At 38.2% G+C, this 19,795-nt stretch overlaps 1 protein-coding gene across 7 annotated transcripts in view; it reads right to left on the bottom strand.

The window, feature by feature from the left end:
- The window catches only part of PLD1 (phospholipase D1), a 199,803-nt gene that overhangs the window by 80,267 nt on the left and 99,741 nt on the right, over positions 1–19,795 (bottom strand). For all 7 annotated transcript variants that reach the window (XM_025878880.2, XM_073897266.1, XM_073897257.1 and 4 more), the window contains one exon: positions 5,250–5,331. In XM_025878880.2, the coding sequence (XP_025734665.2) occupies positions 5,250–5,331 (82 nt within the window). The remainder of the gene's footprint in view (positions 1–5,249; positions 5,332–19,795) is intronic.

Below are 19,795 nucleotides of genomic sequence, written 5' to 3'. Positions count from 1 at the left end.
TTGAGTACTATAAGACCCATTCTGACTCAAAAAAATAGGATAAAAATATGTATGTCATCTTCTTTCTGGTTAACAGCTTACTTTTGGAACTTGCTTATTACTAATTATAATTATGCAACTATTATTGCAACCAAGTGTGTAAGTACAGATATGATTAAAGAAATAGGAAGTGAAAGTGTAAGCAAGAAATGAACAGATTAACTTCTGACAGTTTTGGCCACTGAGGACTCTGCAATAAACCACTGATGGAGAGCTTTAAATGAAAACTAGAACATTATTTTCTTCCTCTACTGTTCATATTTACTCTGCTATTTGAATATTTTAGGATTCAGCACTGGATAACAGTGATAAAAAAGAGCCTCCCATTGAAAGATATAGTATAAAGTTTAAAACTCAAAATTGCAACCTAAATTATAAAATGTTACACCTAACATCTTTCATAAATGAACCAAGATGTCAGGTGTAACATTTTATAATTTAGGTTGCAATTTTGGGTTTTAAACTTTATACTATATCTTTCTAATTAGTTTTAAATGGATGAAATTCTGCTTCTCAGGCTTATGAAATTACTATTCTTTTTTTTAAGATTTTTTATTTATTTATTTGACAGAGAGAGACACAGCAAGAGAGGGAACACAAGCAGGGGGAGTGGGAGAGAGAGAAGCGGCTTCCCGCAGAGCAGGGAGACCGATGCAGGGCTCATCATGACCTGAGCCGAAGGCAGACGCCTAACGACTGAGCCACCCACGTGCCCCATGAAATTACTATTCTTTAAGGACAGTACAGTAGTTGCAATTTAGAAACTGGCCTAAGTCTTATAGTTTTCTATTTACCTGCATAACTAATGGGTTTTTGAAATAATAGAGATGTTAACACTAATGGATTACATTACTACCCTCCATCTATTAACACCTGACATTTTCTTCTTTTTTTTTTAATTTTATTTATTTATTTGAGAGAGAGAGAGAGAGACAGCAAGAGAGGGAACACAAGCAGGGGTTGTGGGAGAGGTGGAAGCAGGCTTCCTGCTGAGCGGGGAACCTGATGTGGGACTCAATCCCAGTGGGATCATGACCTGAGCTGAAGGCAGACGCTTAACGACTGAGCCACCCAGGTGCCCCATCTTACATTTTCTTCTATACTTTGTCTTTCCTCCTTGAAATAAATAACTCCAAAGGAAACAGGGTAGACACTTTTAAGTCTTTTGAGCTTATATACAAAGGACTAATAAGGAAGTAATTGAAGAAAACAGTTCATTTTAGGTAGTTTGGTTTACAATTATTTACTTATATCCACATCCTATTAAATGGTTAACTAGTGACAAGATTTCTATGATCATAAAGCAATAAATTCCTCTTCTTTTGGTCAAGGTGTTACAAGACTATCATAAACTCTAAACTACAGAGGGCAAAGGAAAAATGTTTCTGGACAATGACGGCATTTGCCAGGTCATAATAGTGCAGACTTACACAAAATGTGGGAAATGCTCGTGTAAAATGAAACCCAAAATAGAAAAGAAAAAAGGACTGATGTTAATTCTGTAATTTAAGAAATACACATTTGAAGCATCCATTGTTTTATCAATGCTTTTTCATGACCCTAGGGGAAGTTACTTTTTCTTAGAGAGGAAGAAGAACAGTATTAATAGGGCAAGTAGAAAAATGGATGGCTTTGAGTGGACTTTGTGATGCCATGTTTCTTATCTCTGCTGCAGTCATGTAACCCAGAGGTTAGCAGAATACACTTCATGGTGTAAACACGGAATAAACTTCATGAATCCTGAGTTTTAAAAGATGGAAGTTCTGTCCTCTTTTCTAATTAGTTTTGAATCAAGTAGAGCAGACATAATACTAGACACAGTAGGAATTTTTAGGAGCTTTACATATACAAAATACCATAAAGACAATAAAAAAAATAAGAATTTTTTATAGTTGAAGTCAAAGAGACTTTTTTGAGCCAGTTTTTTCCTTTAATTATTCAAGGTACTATAGTCAAAATATTTTCTAAATGCAGCCAAGTTTGTCCACTGCTTCAAGATAACTTAACGCATCCCCAGGACAGTCCTCTTTTATCATTTGTCAAGGACTTCCCCAGAGGGCATGATATTTTGGGGAAAATGAAAAGTAAAGGACAAAAAGAAATCATATCCTCGTCATTCAAATGTAAGCAATGTGAAAGAGCACAAATGCTCCTATGCCATTTTTTTTTTGAACGAGTTCTATTTGAACCACAGTTCTCAAGGTTGAAGACACATTTTTCCCTTCCCACACATGCCCTTCTAGCCCACCACTTTGATAAGATCCTGTTTGAATTTTCTGGGTGAAGAGGTGATTATTTGTCTCATTTGACAAGCCTGAACATCTTTCCCTCCTAATGATCACTGATTGCAACTCTAGAACGTGTCTTCGTGTCTGTGGTCTAGGACAGAGAGAAACTGCCTGACAACAAAATCCCACCTGAGGACCTAAATCCTTTTCTGTAAGTCTCCAGGTTGCTGCACTTGAAGATTCTTTTGGTGCAGGTCCCATCAGCAATATCATAGATTTCTAAGGTTGAAATATACACACTGGATACAGGAATACAGTTGCCATAACTATGATGCAACCTAGCTCTCGGGGCAGGGGCAGTAAATGAAGACCTATGGGAAACCCTGGGATGCTGACTTGAGTTGTAATCAGTCTGTAAGTCAAGGTTGCCTTATACTATTTTAAATGGTAACACTGCTTATCAAAAGGCCAAAGAAATAGGAAAAATATCGACTTGGCTATCACCAAAGAAACAAAATATTGTTTTTCTTCCCTAAAAACCGCCATTATAAGAGATGTTTGCCTATATCTTGGCTATGAGGCAAAGACACTAAATTCCTCCCCCCAAATCTACACAATGAGATAGAAGGAAAAAGTCTTTATGGACCTTGTGGACCTCTGGGACCCATTAATGTAAGAATAAATGTTATTTTCAAGTCAGTACTTTGTGAAGGTAGTGGGTTTCAGAAACTATTTAAGGGAAACAGTATTTATAAGGATAGAGAAATGTCAATTTACAATGACCTGGGAGGTAAAAATTTATGACCAAAATAATATGGTGTAGCTAGATTAAGGAAGAGCAATTCTGCCAAGTGAACCATAGGAAATTAATATTTAATAGTGTTAGTATTTCCTTAGGAAATTTTTTAAATCATTATGTACAGTTTAAAAATTTCAAGTTTCATGAAGCAGATGAAATTGAAAGGAAGCACCATTTTTGTGCAATATTTACTTGGCCATGGTGTTCACCTAGGCCCTCATCAGGGTTTGTGGGCCATAAAAGCAAAGAAAACCCATGTTAGTGATAGAAAAGTCAAGTGGCCAGTAGCCTAAGGGGAAAGCAAACACAGGAGAGCTAACATGACATGGAGGGCCAGGCCTGCAGGATCTACTCCCTGAGCCCTGCTCAGGCATTTATTAGCCTTCTGGAGTTTACTCAGATGTCCCGTAGGCACCTCACACTCAAGTCCACTAGAATTTAGCTCCTTGAGCCTGAGTTCTCCCCACTTCCTCCCCCTGCCAGATTCACCTTCCTCATACATCATCTGGATCAGATCATCCCTCCTCCACCAGGCTCTGTTCCCCAGTAGTTCCCCACTTTCTTCTATAAAGTCCAAACCACTGACTTGGCTCACAAGCCCCCACATCTGGCTGCAACTCCCTTTCCAGTGTGATCCCCCATCCTACTTAAGCTAACACTCAGCTATAATCAACGTTGTCACTCTACTGTCACTGACAAAGCCTTCAGAATCCCTGCCTCCAGAATGTTTCCTCACCACATATTCTACACCTAGAAACCTCTTCCTTTCATTTCAAACTGTTTTGCCCATTCTAAATGTCCTAAACTCCTCATGTTGCGAGGGACTTCCCCACTAGGGCTACCCCATGGTCTCCTTCCTGCCTTTGAATCTTGGCACTGCCTCTGTACCCAGTTGACTCCTGTGCAGATAGAGTTTTAAGCTCTTTCAGGTCAGGAATCATGTCTTTTATTTATGTACATCCCATATGAAAAGCAAAGGGCCCTGCACATAGCAGGCACTCGACAAATACATGTTGATTGAAACCTGCAGCAGTAAAGTGTTGGATAGGTACCAGGAAAAGAGGACTCACTAGTACGGTGACAACTGCTAGGCAAGACTGGAACAACTTAACTAAAATGGGCTCTTGAGGACAGATGGGAAAGATGCCATTTTACAGAGAGAAACATGGAGAAAGTTACAGCTCATTCAATACACAGAAAGAAGTTTGATAAGGATAGGACTGAACCAAGTCCTTTAGCAAGCCCTCCCTGGGCAGGAATGGAATGCTATTCACATATGGTATCTCTAGTAATTAGTGCAGTACTTGGCTCATAGGAGACACTCAGTAACTGTATGCTAAATTATTTAAGGAATATGCAAATAATGCTTTTCAGGACCAGAATTTCCAATTTTATGAACGGAATTCTTTTGAAACAATGAATTGGACTAGCCACAAAAATGATGCTGTCTGGCAGTACACATGTCTGAAATAAACTTATCAGCTTCTTTTTCCATCAATATTAGCAGTGAGGTCCTACTGTATCTATGGACATCTTCAGAAATCTTAAAGTAAAGGCATGGAGAAAACACATTGAAAGAAGGGAGATATGTGTGTAGGTAAACCAAAAAAGAATATACTTGCTAAATATTTTTTATACCAAAAAGAATACACCCAGAATCTACAGGATCAACTGGAGAGGAAACATTTCCCATTTTACCATGAACTGTCCCAAAACTGGAACCAAAGCAACAACCAGTTCTTAATGTCCCTCCTCTTTGATACTGTTCTACATTAGCTTGACCCCATCTGATTGAAATCATTCTCCTCATGACTTTATATTTTGCTCAAATGGCAGAATAATGAATAGAATAAAATGCTACATTTCATTTCATCCTTTATTATTCAATAATAAAATCTTGTTACATTTTTTTGCCTACAAAATTAATTGTCCATAACTGATTAAAAATCAGAAATTAGAGTTCTTAATATAACCCATGCTGTGAATTAGGCTAAAATATTTATGTAGTCGAAAGTAACAGGAAAAAAACCCGGAACCAAATAAACTTGAAAACGAGTATTCGACTTCGGTCAAACTCTAAAGAAAAATGTTGTACTTACATATGAAGGTCTCTGAAAAAGAAAAGACACTTCAGAGACAATAAACATTTAAAAAATATATCAGCATATGTTTGAAATACGTACTGCTTTTCGTTTGAGAATGCAGTCCAACCTCCAACGATTTCCTTCAACCACTGGGCGTTTCAGGAAGATTTCTGGACTCAACCTGAAACCACAAAACCAAGATTTTAAGAAACTAAAACAAAATAGAAAGTTCTGATTGTGTCATAGGAAACAGAGGCAAATTTAGCCCAAATGCCATCAACCACCTCGAGTGTGGTGGGCCATTTAAAGTTCTGCTATGAGTTCACATACAACTTCACCTAGGAACAAGAGCCTCGAGCCAGGAAAAAAAAAAAGAAAAAAAAATCAATCTGGCTTTCTGTCCTTCTCTCACATGCAAATATATACACATATGCAGATACTATTGATTGCCCAGCCAACAGCCACTCTCCAGCTTCTTTCTTCAGTTGGAACCTAAACCTAACTCCCACTCTACACTGTGAATATTCTAAAGACTTTTTTCCCAGCCTCCTGTGCACCTAGAGCACCATGTGCCCAACCTTGGATAATAAGACATATGAGAAGGCACACATGGGGTTAATGGGAAAGTTTTTCCTCTTTGATCTCTGTCTTACACACACACACACACACACACACACACACACACACACACACACACAACAGGAAAAGTGACTGTAGGACAGATGTTGCATGGGGATATGATGCTTAGAAAGGGATAGCCATATTGAAATTCTAAGGGGAAGACCAGAACCCTGAAATCACTAGACCATTTCACCAGCTGCCTAACTGTGGATTTCATATTAAATGAGACAAATAAATCCTCACTCTTTAAGCCACACTTGGTTGAGCATTCTGTTAATCCAAGCCAAGAGTATTCTAATTGAAAAACAAAAACCCTGACTTCTTACACCAGCAAACAGTGTCCTGGGGCTTTCTGAGCCAGGAGGAAGGTAGGTTTGCTGATAGATGAAATTTTTCCAATGTAAGAATGGATCCCTGGGCTCTGCTCTTTAGTGCCATAGGCAGCTAAGAGTACAGTCATTTTTTCCCTTGGGGTTGAGCTCTAAAGTCAGTGTCTGAGTTAAATTTGTATGTGATGTAACTCCCCTATGATGAGGAAAAACAGAAAAACGAACAATAAAGAAAACTTTGGGGTTCCTGGGTGGCTGAGTTGGTTAAAGTGTCCGACCCTTGATTTTAGCTCAGGTCATGATCTCAGGGTCGTGAGATCCAGCCCTGCCTCAGGCTCTGCACTCGGCAGGGAGTCTGCTTGAGATTCTCTCTCTCTCCCTCTTCCCCTCCTTCCTGTGCTCTCTCTAAAATAAATAAATCTTTAAAAAAAAAAAAAGACAAGAAAACCTTATCTGTTGAAATGCCAGACTTAGAGGAGCAGGAGTAGACTGTATAAGGATTAAAGCCTTGTAGAATTCTAGACTGGAATACTGCCAGGGAGTCCTTCCAGCATGTGAAACCAACAGGGTTTTAAGGAGCTAAAGAAATTTTAAAAATCTTTTTATGCTCTATTTCATTCAGTTAAAGAAAAATAAAACCCCAAAGATAAAGTACCTAAAGGAAACACATATTGGATAACATAAATAAGAAAACAGACAAATAGTGGGGTGTATGTAGTATAAATACTTGCATATTTAATTTAAAGTACGAAAGGAACACAAAGGTAATCTATGTCTAAACAAAGAAACAAAAATGCAGCAACTGATAGCAAAAGATCTAAAATGAATTAAAAAGAGGTCTCTTTTAGGTAGAAAAGTGCTTTGGTGTTTACTGCTTGTTCACTGAAGGTAAGAGATACCCCATAACATATAGATACTTGCAATTTTTTTTAAAGATGTATTTATTTGCTTATGAGAGAGAGCTGTAGCAGGGGAAGGGGCAACAGGAGAAGGAAAGAATCTTTAAGCAGACCCCCTGCTGAGTGCAGAGCCCCACGTGGGTCTTGATCTCACAAACCTGAGATCATGACCTGAGCCAAAATCAACAGTCAGATGCTCAACTGACGGAGCTACCCAGGTGCCCCTTGTAACTTTCTGATGTACACATTAATTGTAAACTCAGAGATCTTTCCTTTGGGGGCCACTTTTAAGGCTATACTCTGCAATTAAGTCTTTATCCTTTATTTAATCTATAAGCACTTTGTACACTGTGTGCAGAACATTCTATTAGATAGTTTGGAATATCTTAAGATAGCTCTTGAGGAACCCTCAGTTTTGAGGATAATGCATAAAAAGAAAAAAGACCAAAATTCATTCTTTAAACAAAGTATAAACAATGGTCTCACTGGCAAGGAGAAAGTAGCTATTTGAGTTATGACTCACAAGCATCATTATGTCAGGATCTTCACTCAGCAACTATTAGATAAGCAAAGTTCAAAAGAATTGTATAATAACCACATTTCATTGAATCTAGGAAACTAATAATTGTGAGATGCATCATTACTATTTGAATCACTGAGAAAGAAAAAAGTATGACAAGTATAGCTGTGAAATGAACTTGCGTGTGAGATGAATCCTGATTTCAGAGATGTGAACATGTTCTTCTACATAAATGTTCCTCTTAGAAGATTTTATAGCTTCCAATGCTTCTATCAGAAAGACCAAGTTTACAACCAGTAATCAGAGCTTCCATCTTAAGACTAAGAAAAGAGAGGGATGTCTGGCTGGCTCATTTGGAAGAGCATGTGATTCTTGATCTCAGGGTCATGAATTCCAGCCCCACACTGGGTGTAGGGATTACTAAAAAAAAAATTAAAAATTAAAATTAAAAAAAAGAATAAGAAAACACATTAAACCTGAAATAAGAAGGAAGAGAATAAATAGACAAGGGTAGAACTCAATGCAATCTAAAACAGAAAAACAATATGGGAAACTCAATGACTGGACAACTGGGTGGCTCAGGCGGTTAAACATCTGCCTTTGGCTCAGGTCATGATCCTGGGGTCCTGGGATTGAGCCCCAAGTTGGGCTCCCTGCTCAGCGGGGAGCCTGCTTCTCCCTCTCCCTCTGCCCCGGATCCTGTGCTCTCTTTCTCTCACTCATTCTCTCTCTCTCTCTCTCTCAAACAAACAAATAAATAAAATCTTAAAAAAAAAAAAACTCAGTGAAACCAAAAGCTAACTCTTTGAAAAGATTAATAAAACTGACAAACTTCTAGCTGGATTAAAAAAAGAAAAAAGGGAGTTTCACAATTTTAGATTCCTCATGTAAATGGAATCATGTAGTATTTGTTCTTCTGTGTCTCGCTTATTTCACTTAGTATAATGTGCTCCAGGTCCATCCACGTTATTGCAAATGACAGGTTTCCTTCTTTATTAAGGCTGAACAATATTCCATTGAATGTAAATACAACACTTTCTTTATCCATCATCCCTCGATGGACATTTAGGTTGCTTCTGTGTCTTGGCTATTTTGAATAATGCTGTAATAAAAAGGACAGTGCATACATTTCTTCAAGATCTTGATTTCAATTCCTTTGGTTATATGTCCAGAAGTGGGATTGCTGGATCATATGGTAATTTTATTTTTAATGTTTTGAGAAACCTCCATTCTGTTCTCCATGGTGGCTGCACCAATGTATATTCCCACCAACAAGGGTTGCCATCTATACTCCACAATTAAGTCTTTATCATCCTTTATTTAATCTACAAGCACCGTGGTACCCTGTATGCAGAGCATTCTATTAGGTATTTTGGAGGATCTTAAAATAGCTCTCAAGAGGTCCTCAATTTTGAGAATAATGCATTAAAAAGATAAATGACTGATATTCATAAGTGGTGGTTACCAGGGCCTGGGAAGAGGAGGAAACAAGATCTTGGTCAAAGGGTACAAAGTTTCAGTTACGTAAGACAGTAAGTCCTAGAGATCCACTGTACAGCATAGTGCCCATAGTTAACAATGCTATACTGCAAACTTAAACATTTGCTAAGACAGTAGATCTTAAGTGTTCTTATTACAAAAACTAAAAATAAGATGGGAGGAAACTTTTGGAGGTGATGGATATGTTTATGGCACTGATTATGGCGATGGTTTCACAGGTTGGATGCTTATCTCCAAACTCATAAAGTTGTATATATTAAATATGTACAGCGCTTTTTGTATGGCAATCATACATCAATAAAATGTTTGGTTGTAAAAAAGGTGACTAAACAAACACATGGCCATTGAAAATATATAATATATTCTCAGATGGAGAAATACGTAATTTCATATATGCTATTATATATCAGGTTTTTAAAATAAATGTATGCATATATGCAAGGATTGGGAGATAAAAAAATTAAAATTTTGTTAACTTAGTAAAAAAAGAAAAGGAAAAGCACAAGTTATAGATATAAAAAAATGAATGAAAGACAGAAAATCACTACAGGGCCTGCAGACATTAAAATGATATTAAACAGATAACAAGGAAATATTATAAATAATCTTATAAGAATAGGATAATTTAGATAAAATGGACAATTTCCTTGAAAGAAATGAGTTACTAAGACAGAAGTAAAAAGAAGTTGAAACTTTAGTCCTATGTCTATTAAAAATTGAATTCAGAATTTAAAAAAACACAACTTATAAAAAGGATACTAGATCATGACAAAGTGAGGTTATCCTAAGAATGCAAGGCTGCTTTAAAAGTTGAAAATCATCAATACAATTCACCACACTAACAGAAAAAAAATGATCAATTCAATAAATGCAGAAAAAGTTTTGATAAAATTCAATATCATTCATAACAAAAACTCTCAAATTATAGATATAGGCAGAAATGAATTTCCTCCAAATAATAAAGGCACCTATAAGAAATCTAACTAAAGCCTAATACAACGAACTGAATGCTGATTTCTCCCAACACTGAGAACAAGGCATAGACGTCCATTCTCATCACTGCTGTTCAGCACTTTGCTGATGGTCCCAGCCAAAGCAATCAGGCAATAATATAAAATAGAAGGTATACAAATTAGGAAGAGAAAAGTAAAACTTTCATTATTCACACATCACACAGTCATCTATGGAGAAAACTCTAAGGCATCTACAATAATGCTACCAGCACTAATACGTGAACTAAGCAAAGTTGCAGTAGGTAAGATCAATATAAAAAATCAATTGTATTTCTATAAACCAGCAGTGAAAAACGGGAACATAAATTTTAAAAAATACCATTTATAGGAACATTAAAAAATATGAATTACTTGGTGATAAATAACAAAATGTAGGCAAGACCTGTAGAGTTAGCACCTCCTTATTCGTGGGGCATGTATTCCAGGACCCCCATGGATTCCTGAAACTGCAGACAGAACCAAACCTTGTATGCCTATCCTATATAGCCTATGTTTTCTCCCATACACACATTCCAATGATGAAGTTTAATTTACAAATTAGGGACAGTAGGAGATTAACAACAATACTAATAAAATAGAGCAATTATAATAATAATTGTAATAAAACTAATAAAAAAATAAAATAAATAAAATTATAAATAAAACTGTAATTTATTTTATGTGAATGTGGTCTCTATCTCCCAAAATATCTTATTGTACTGTAGTCACCCTTCTTCTTGTGATGATGGGAGATGATAAAATGCCTATATGATAAGATAAAGTGAGGTGAAGGATGTAGGCATTGTGATGCAGCTTTAGGCAGACTACTACTCACCCTCTGACAACAGGTCAGAAGGAGGATCATCTGCTTCCAGACTGTGGTTGACCTCGGCTAACTGACATTGCAGAAAGCAAAACCACACATAAAGGGGGACTACTGTGTGTAGAAAGTACAAAACATTGCTGAAAAAAATTAAGTAAGATCTAAAGAAATGGAGAGATATACGGTGTTCATGAATTCAGGAAGAACAGAGTTTGATGTACCATCTAACAAATGGGGACTTGACCATTTTTTTCCCATCTGATTCATCAGCCTGAAGGGAGAACTCAGCAACGGACACTGGCACAGGTAGAGAGAACTCAGGTAGAAGTCCTCTGCTTCGGGCTTGAGGAGAAAGAATGGGATCTTCTGGTAGTGATGGGGTGGCAGCAAGGGGCTCACAGGCACCAGAAACACTGAAGGATTGGAACTTTCCTCTCCAACTAGAAGAGCTGTGGTTCCAAGAGGACAACGTAAATATCCATTGCTTGGCTCTGGACACAAGTATCATTACAGAAAGCACGTAGCAGAGCAGGGAAAATAAAGCCCCACCTTTCTAGATAAAGGACTGAAAAAAAAAAAAAATTACAGGAAACCCAAAAGTAGTGGAGAGACCATGGAGAAAGCAGAGCTCAGGAAAGCAACCCTATAAAATTGTTTATGAACTTCTAGCTCACTCCCAAGCTGCTCTTGCATGAATTTCATCCTAAACATTATACTAAAGTTTTAGAACTGAACTAAGAATTAGACCACTGCCAAGGGATGAAAAAACATTCACCATGCAAACGGATGTGGGGGGGAAAAAAAAAAGCCAGGGTGGGAATCCTTATATTAGACAAAATAGATGTTAAAACAAAGACTATAATAAGAAACAAAGAAGGGCATTACATAACAATAAAGGGATCAATCCCAATACTGGAGCACCCAATCCAGAAGGATTCACAGGTAAATTTTACCAAATATTTTAAAAAGAGTTAATACCTATTCTCTTCAAACTATTCCCAAAAATAGAAGAGGAAGGAAAGCTTCCAAATATATTCTACGAGGCCAGCATTACCCTGATACCAAAACCAGACAAAAGACACCACTAAAAAAGAGAACTACAAGCCAATATCCCTGATGAACACAGATGCAAAAATCCTCAACAAAATATTAACAAACCAAATCTAACAATACATTACAAAAACTCATTCACCATAATCAAGTGGGACTTATTCCAAGGATGCAAGGGTAGTTTAATATTTGCAATCAATCATAATTATATAACACATTAACAAGAGAACGGATAAAAACCATATGATCATTTCAATATTTGCAGGAAAGCATTTGACAAGATTCAACATCCATTCATGATAAAAACTGTCAACAAAGTAGGTTTAGATGGAACACACCTCAACATAATAAAGACCATCTATGAAAAATCCACAGCTAACATCACACTCAATGGCAAAAAACTGAGAGCTTTTCCTCTAAGATCAGGAACAACATAAAGATGTCTGCTCTCACTACTTTTATTCAACATATACTGGAACTCCTAGCCACAGCAATCAGACAAAAAAACGAAATAAAAGGCATACAAATCAGTAAGGAAGATGCAAAACATTCACTACTTGCTGATGACAAGGTACTATATATAGAAAACCCTAAAGACTCCATTAAAAAACTACTAGAATGAATAAATGAATTCAGTAAAGTCACAGGATACAAAATCAATGTATAGAAATCTGGTGCATTTCTATACACTAATAATGAGGCAGTAGAAAGAGAAATTAAGAAAACAATTCCATTTACAATTGCACCAAAAATAAAATACCTAGGAATAAACTTAAACAAAGAGGTGAAAGATTTGTACTCCGAAAATTATAAAACATTGATAAAAGAAATTCAAGACGATGCAAAGAAATGGAAATACATACCATGCTCATGGATTGGAAGAACAAATATTGTTAAAAAGTCTATACTACCCAAAGATTTAATGTAATTGTATCAAAATACCATCAGCATTTTCCACAGAGCTAGAGCAAAACAATCCTAAAATTTGTATGGAACCACAAAAGACCCCAACAGCCAAAGCAACACTAAAAAAGGAAAACAAAACTAGAGGTTATCACAATTCCCAACTTCAAGTTATAAAGCTATAGTAATCAAAAGAGTATGGTACTGGCACAGAAACAGATACATAGATCAATGGAACAGAACAGAAGATGACCCAGAAATAAACCCACAATTTTATGGTCAATTAATATTTGACAAAGCAGAAAAGAATATGCAATGGGAAAAAGACAGTCTCTTCAACAAATGGTGTTAGGAAAACTGGACAGCTGCACACAAAAGAATGAAACTGGACCACTTTCTTATACCAAAATAAACTCAAAATGGATTAAAGAACTAAATGTGAGGGCGCCTGGGTGGCTCAGTTGGTTAAGCAACTGCCTTCGGCTCAGGTCATGATCCCAGAGTCCCGGGATCGAGTCCCGCATCGGGCTCCCTGCTCGGCGAGGGGCCTGCTTCTCCCTCTAACCCTCTAACCCTCCCTGCTCTCGTGTACTCTCTCTCTCTCATTCTCACTCTCTCAAAATAAATTAAAAAAAAAAAAAAAAAATCTTAAGAACTAAATGTGAGACCCGAAACCATAAAAATCCTAGAAGAGAACACAGGCAGTAATTTCTTTAACATCGGCCCTAGCAACATTTTTCTAGATGGGTCTCCCGAGGCAAGGGAAATAAAAACAAAAATAAACTATTGGGGCTTAAAACTAAAAGGCAACTGGTCTTAACCCACACCAGCAGGTGGAGCTGCAGTTAAAGTTTCCGAGTCCATTCTGGGAGTGGGAGCCCATCTTGCTCCCCACTGAGGCCCTGCAGGAAGGCATATGTTTGTATTTCAGGCTGATGCATCTAATCCAGGACTCATTCCAGAAACAGATGCAGTAGTTGTAACAGTTGTTCTAATTACATGCACGTATTAAGATCGAGAATTTATTAGAGTTGGCTATTAATGTAAATAATGAATATACCGAGACAGAATTAAGGAAAAATCTGCCAGGAAAACCAGACTTTTTCTAAGGCTCAAAGGAATATTCTGGTATCTAATCCTAGAGTCACAAGATTTCACATTATTTGGGAAGAAAACACAGAAAAACTGGAAGATGTAGAGAGCAGTAATCCAAATCTACGATCACTTCTTTCAACAGATCCATTACCTTCAGCATCAAAGGGATGGTCCACATCAGAAAACTCACTAAATGGCATGTTAGAATCCCACATGATCTGCATGTGACCACCTGCCCTCCCTTTAGTACAAATTAAGCTATAAAAATACACAGAACTATTTCCCTGAAATCCCATAACACAGTCAAGAGACAATGAAGAATTTTTTTAAAAAGCATCCTGTAGAAAGTTTATAAGAAAAACAGTATTTGAGCAAATTGTGGAATATAAATACAACTATTTTTTTAAGTAAAAAACAAACAAAACAAAACAAAAACCCTAAAAGGTGACCTACTGAATGGGAGAAGATATTTGCAAATGACATATCTGATGATAATGGGTTAGTATCAGTTAGTATGTAAAATATATAAAGAACTGATACAACTCAACACCCAAAAAACAAATAATCCAATTAAAAAATGGGCAGAAGACATGAACAGACATTTCTCCAAAGAAGAAATACACATGACCAACAGACACATGAAAAGATGCTCAACATCATTTATCATCAGGGAAATGCAAATCAAAACTATAATGAGATATTACCTCACAATGGTCAGAATGGCTAAAATAAAAAACACAAGAGATAACAAGTGTTGGCAAGGATGTGGAGAAACAGAAACCTGTTGGTGGGAATGCAAACTGGTATAGCTACTGTGGAAAACTGTATGGAAGTTTCTCAGAAAGTTAAAAATAGAACTACCCTACAATCTAGTAATTGCACTACTGGGTACTACCCAAAGAATACAAAAATACTAATTCAAAGGAATACATGCATCCCTATGTTTATAACAGCATTATTTACAATAGATAAATTATGGAAGCAGCCCAAGTGTCCACTGATAAATGGATAAAGAAGAAGTGGTGTTTGTTTGTGTGTATATTATTTAGCCATAAAAAAGAATGAAATCTTGACATTTGCAACAACATGGATGGAGCTAGAGAGGATAATGCTAAGTGAAATAAGTCAGTCAGAGAAAGACAAATACCATATGATCTCACCCATATGCTGAATCTGAAAAACAAAACAGATGAGTAAGAGAAAAAAAAAAGAGACAAACCAAGAAACACTCTTTGTTTTTTGTTTTTTTTTTAGAAGGAAAGGGAACATTTTTTTTTTTTTTAAGAGAGGGAGAGGGTCGGGGCAGGGCAGAGGGAGAGGAAGAGAGAAAGAATCTTAAGCAGACTCCATGCCCAGTGCAGAGCCTGACTCAGGGGGTCGATCTCACAACCCTGAGATCATGACCTGAGCTGAAATCAAGAGTCGATGCTTCACTGACTGAGCCACACAGGCGTCCACCCCGGCTTTTTTTTTTTTTAAGATTTATTTATTTGAGAGAAAGAGAGAGACAACGAGGAAACAAGCAGGGGGGAGGGGCAGAATCTCAAGCAGACTTCCCCCTGAGCAGGGAGCCTGATGCAGGGGGTGGGGGGGCTTGAGCCTATCACCCTGAGATCATGACCTGAGCCAAAATCAAGAGTCAGTTGCTCAACCGACTGAGCCCCCCAGGAGCTTCCCAAGAAACAGACTCCTAACTATAGAGAACAAACTAACTGATGGTTACCAGAGGGGAGGTGAGTAGGGGAATGGGTAAACAGGTGTTAGGGATTCAAGAGTACACTTATCATGATGAGCACTGAGTAATGCATAGAACTGCTGAATGGCAACAGTGTACACCTGAAACTAATATAACACTTAACTATACTGGAATTAAAAATTTTTTTAAATGAAAAATCTCTTTTTTAAAATTCTTAGGTTTTACTAATCCTATTTCTGACACGGTTAACGCACAGGCTCAGCACAGAGGCTGTGGCAGACCCCACTTGCTCCCCTACCCCTGATGGGCTGGATAAAGAACCTTCTATGGCAAACACTCAACACGCTTGCTGCACACATCCCTGCTGCCCAGTGGTAATGAGAGCCACTACCATCAAGACGAAATCTGAACTAAGCCACAGTCTCTGGATCTGCCCTAAGAGCAATTAGCAATTTGGCAAGGGAGCTCGAAGCCACATCTTGGTGTCCAACCTCATTTTTGGACATACTCCAATGAACACTGGATAGTTAATTCATAGGTGACTTGAAATAGCACCAAGCACAGAAAAGGCATAAAACAAGTGTTCTTCTGGGGTTAATCCACATAAACAAGTGAAGAATGCTCACTAGTCTTTATATAGAAACTACCACTTAGGACACCTTCAATATCCAACTGGAATTTACTCTTCACTTTAGTGTTCAGATAGTCTGGGCTGTTTAATGGGTCATTATCTCTTCTAACTTGACAGCCTACCTCAGAATTTACCTCTTTAGAAAATTTCTCCAAGCCAAATCTACCCAAATCTGGTAACTAATTTATTTACTACCTCAAAACAGTTCAATCTGTTCTTAAAGAATTTCAGATCTAAAAGGAACCGCAGGGGCACCTGGGTGGCTCAGTCTGGTTTAGTGTCTGCCTTAGGCTCAGGTCATGATCCCAGGGTCCTGGGATTGAGCCCCAGGTTGGACTCTGCACTCAGTGGGGGAGTCTGCTTGTCTCTCTGACCCTCCCCCCACTCGTGCACTCTCTCTCTCTCTCTCTCACTCACTCTGTCAAATAAATAAATAGAATCTTTAAAAATAAATAAATTAAAGGAACTTCCGACACCATGCAGTACAGCAGGCCCTCTCTGAGAGGCAGCTCCGTGATACAGGGGCTCTAGAGCAGGCACACCTGGGTCCCAGCCAGCACTGGTACCTGCCAAGCGCCTGACTGTGGGCAGTTTCCTTACCTACCTCATGAGTCTCACTTTTCACAACTATAACATAGCCTCCGGCACTTGTAAGAATTTAACAAATAGTAGCTGTTACTGTCAATGTTACTTTGTGCCTTAGAAACCACTCGCCCCAAGTCTGTAATAGCTAGATCCCTAAGGTGGTCTGAGCGAAGACCCTCACCACTTCTCTCCTAGACTACAACAATAGCTTGCCAAGGGGGCTCTACAGCCACTGTTTAATTCCTCTTCTATACTATTACCAGAATGATCCCTTTTAGAAAACAAATCTGACTGAAATCCCCATGCTTAAAAACTGTCAGTGGTTCTCAGTGTCCACAGCACTAAGTGCAAACTCTTTAGCAGCTCCCCCACTGCCCTTCACAATTTCCCCCTGACCCATCTCTTCGGTGCCATCTCCACCCACCACCCCCAAGGATGCTATGCTTCAGCTATCCACAGCCTCCACCCTCCTCCCAAGTTGCTGTGCACTCTCACACTTCTAGGCCTTGGTCCTGGCTATCCCTCTGCTGAAAACCTTCATCTGGTCAACTCCGTACCAAGCCCCAGAGAAGGCTTTCTCTTCCATGAAGCTTCCACAGCTCCTGTAGGCTCAGGCATTGCCCCGCCTCAGGGCTCCTCCTTCTTTACAGCCTTCTGCTGTCTTAATCCTCTCATCACTCACTTTTCCCCAATCGGTGGTTTTCCATATGACTTCCTGACTCTCTCTTGTTCCAGAGAAGGGGCTGCTTCTCAATCATCTTCATATACACATGGCCTAGTTCAGCACCTGTCACAGGGTGGGTGCTCACTGAATAGCTCTGGAATGACTAAATTAACAAGTGAATGGATGGGTGGTTAAATGAATGAACGAACTAGAAGGTTCCAAGTTGTTTCTCATTTCACTACATCCACCTCTGTTTGCACACTAATTATTTTATAAGCTTATCAGTACAGTTTTCACTTAAGCATATGATATCTCTTGAATTAGATTAGAAGCTTCTAAAGGACAAGTGCATCTTCTAACTATGCTTTTCACTCTCTCAGCGTACCAATACTAGGCATACCAGTATTGGTTAAGTTTCTGAATGCTCTCTTTTGTAATATACTTGCATGGCAAGAATTTTCTTCATCTGTTATGAGGGAAGTTACAAGGAAGGCTTTATTTCAAAGGGAGTGTCGTAATAAGATGTTACCCTAGACAGTCATGGAAAAGAAATAACCTGGTTTATTTTCTTTCCAACAGCACAAAATAGTCAGGGTTCCATCTCTTTAGATGTTTAAATGGGAGCCTGTATTTTAGTGTTCAGAACCTTCAAAAGAGATATTATTTTCTTGAATAAAACATGAAAATATGGGCTCAATGGAAAAACTATCTTCAGTCTCTCTCGTCTTCATCAAACTTTCAGAAATATTATCTAAAGGAATATAGTACTACATTAAGCTTGAATTTATTCTCATAAGTGTTTATAAAGTATTTGACCAAAGAAAGAGCTCCTAAGTATGAAATTTATTTTTATTCCTGGTAACTGAGTGAAGAGACAAAATGTGACAATAAAGACCAAGATTTAGCTCCTCCACACACATGAGAATAAACAGGCTCACAGACATGCTGACCATCACACACCCTGTCTATCGACCCTAGATCAACGATTCTCAACCAAGAGAACTCTACCCTCCAGGGGACATTTGGCAATGTCTGAAGACACTATCACAACCAGGAGTTTGCTACTGGCATCTAGTAGGCGAAAGCCAGACATGCTGATAGTGCTAAACATCCCACAATGCACAGAACAACCTCCCATAACAAAGAATTACCTGGCTCAGGGGCACTTGGGTGGCTCAGTCGGTTAAGCGTCTGCCTTCAGCTCAGGTCATGATCAGGTCCTGGGATCGAGTCCCGCATCAGGCTCCCCGCTCAGTGGGAAGCCTGCTTCTCCCTCTCCCTATCTGTGTGTTCTCTCTCTTGCTCTCTCTCTCTCAAATAACTATATAAAATCTTCAAAAAAAAAAAAAAAAAGAATTATCTGGCTCAAAATGTCAATAATGCCAAGGTTGGGAAAGCATGCTCTAGAATTACAGACTTCCATATTACTGAGGCAAAAAGTAGAAGAGGATGAGTTCATATTCCTAATTACTCTCCCCTCTCCCCAAAATATAGAATCAGGAGGAAATAAATTATGATGATATTGTCAAAGTTTATATGTAAGATAGCATTTGAAAGGAAACAAGAAAGGGAAAAATAAGGAGCATTTCAGCAACTACATTCTTAGAAGGAAAACACATTTTAGACATGTTTATTTCCACTGTAGTCAATTTTGGCATCTGCAATTGGTTTTAACTGTCCAAGCAGATGGTAATTGGAACTAACGTCAAACTTTAAAGCCTACACCAACTCCAAGAGTACAATTTCCCAAGAGCTAAGTGAGTTCTGAGTATGAGATTTCCAGTGGCTCTGATAAGCATTGTAATTCTCATGGATATTTGTAAAGGGGGTCAAAAAGTTGAAATCTGATATATTTCCAAAAGGTTGACCAGGCCTAGTCATTCTGTAACAAATGGAACTATTCCAGCTTCAAAGGGACAACTCAGAAGTATAGTCTCTAGACCTGGGGACTAAAATACCAAATGAAGAAGGCACCCAAGGAAGATTATTTTCTATCACTTCTAAAACTGTATTTGCATTGCAAAATAATCTTTATTAAGATGAATATTTGGGTGTCTATTTCCAAATGGAAAGACAAAAATAGGGACACCTAGGTGGCTCAATTGGTTAAGCGTCTGCCTTGGCTCAGGTCATGATCCCAGGGTCCTGGGATTGAGCCCCACATTGGCTCCTTGCTCAGCGGGGAGCCTGCTTCTCCCTCTGCCTGCAGCTCCCCCTGCTTGTGTGCTCTCTCCCTCTGATAAATAAATAAATAACATCTAAGAAAGAAAGAAAAGAAGGAGAAAGAAAGAAAGAAAGAAAGAAAGAAAGAAAGAAAGAGAAAGAAAGAAAGAAAGA

The sequence above is a fragment of the Callorhinus ursinus genome, unplaced genomic scaffold (assembly GCF_003265705.2).
Source record: "Callorhinus ursinus isolate GAN/ISIS: 27379988/994484 unplaced genomic scaffold, GSC_fseal_2.0 scaffold1, whole genome shotgun sequence".
Lineage (NCBI taxonomy): Eukaryota > Metazoa > Chordata > Mammalia > Carnivora > Otariidae > Callorhinus > Callorhinus ursinus.
The sequence above is the reverse complement of the archived record's forward strand: the minus strand, read 5'-3'. Positions and strand labels throughout refer to the sequence as shown.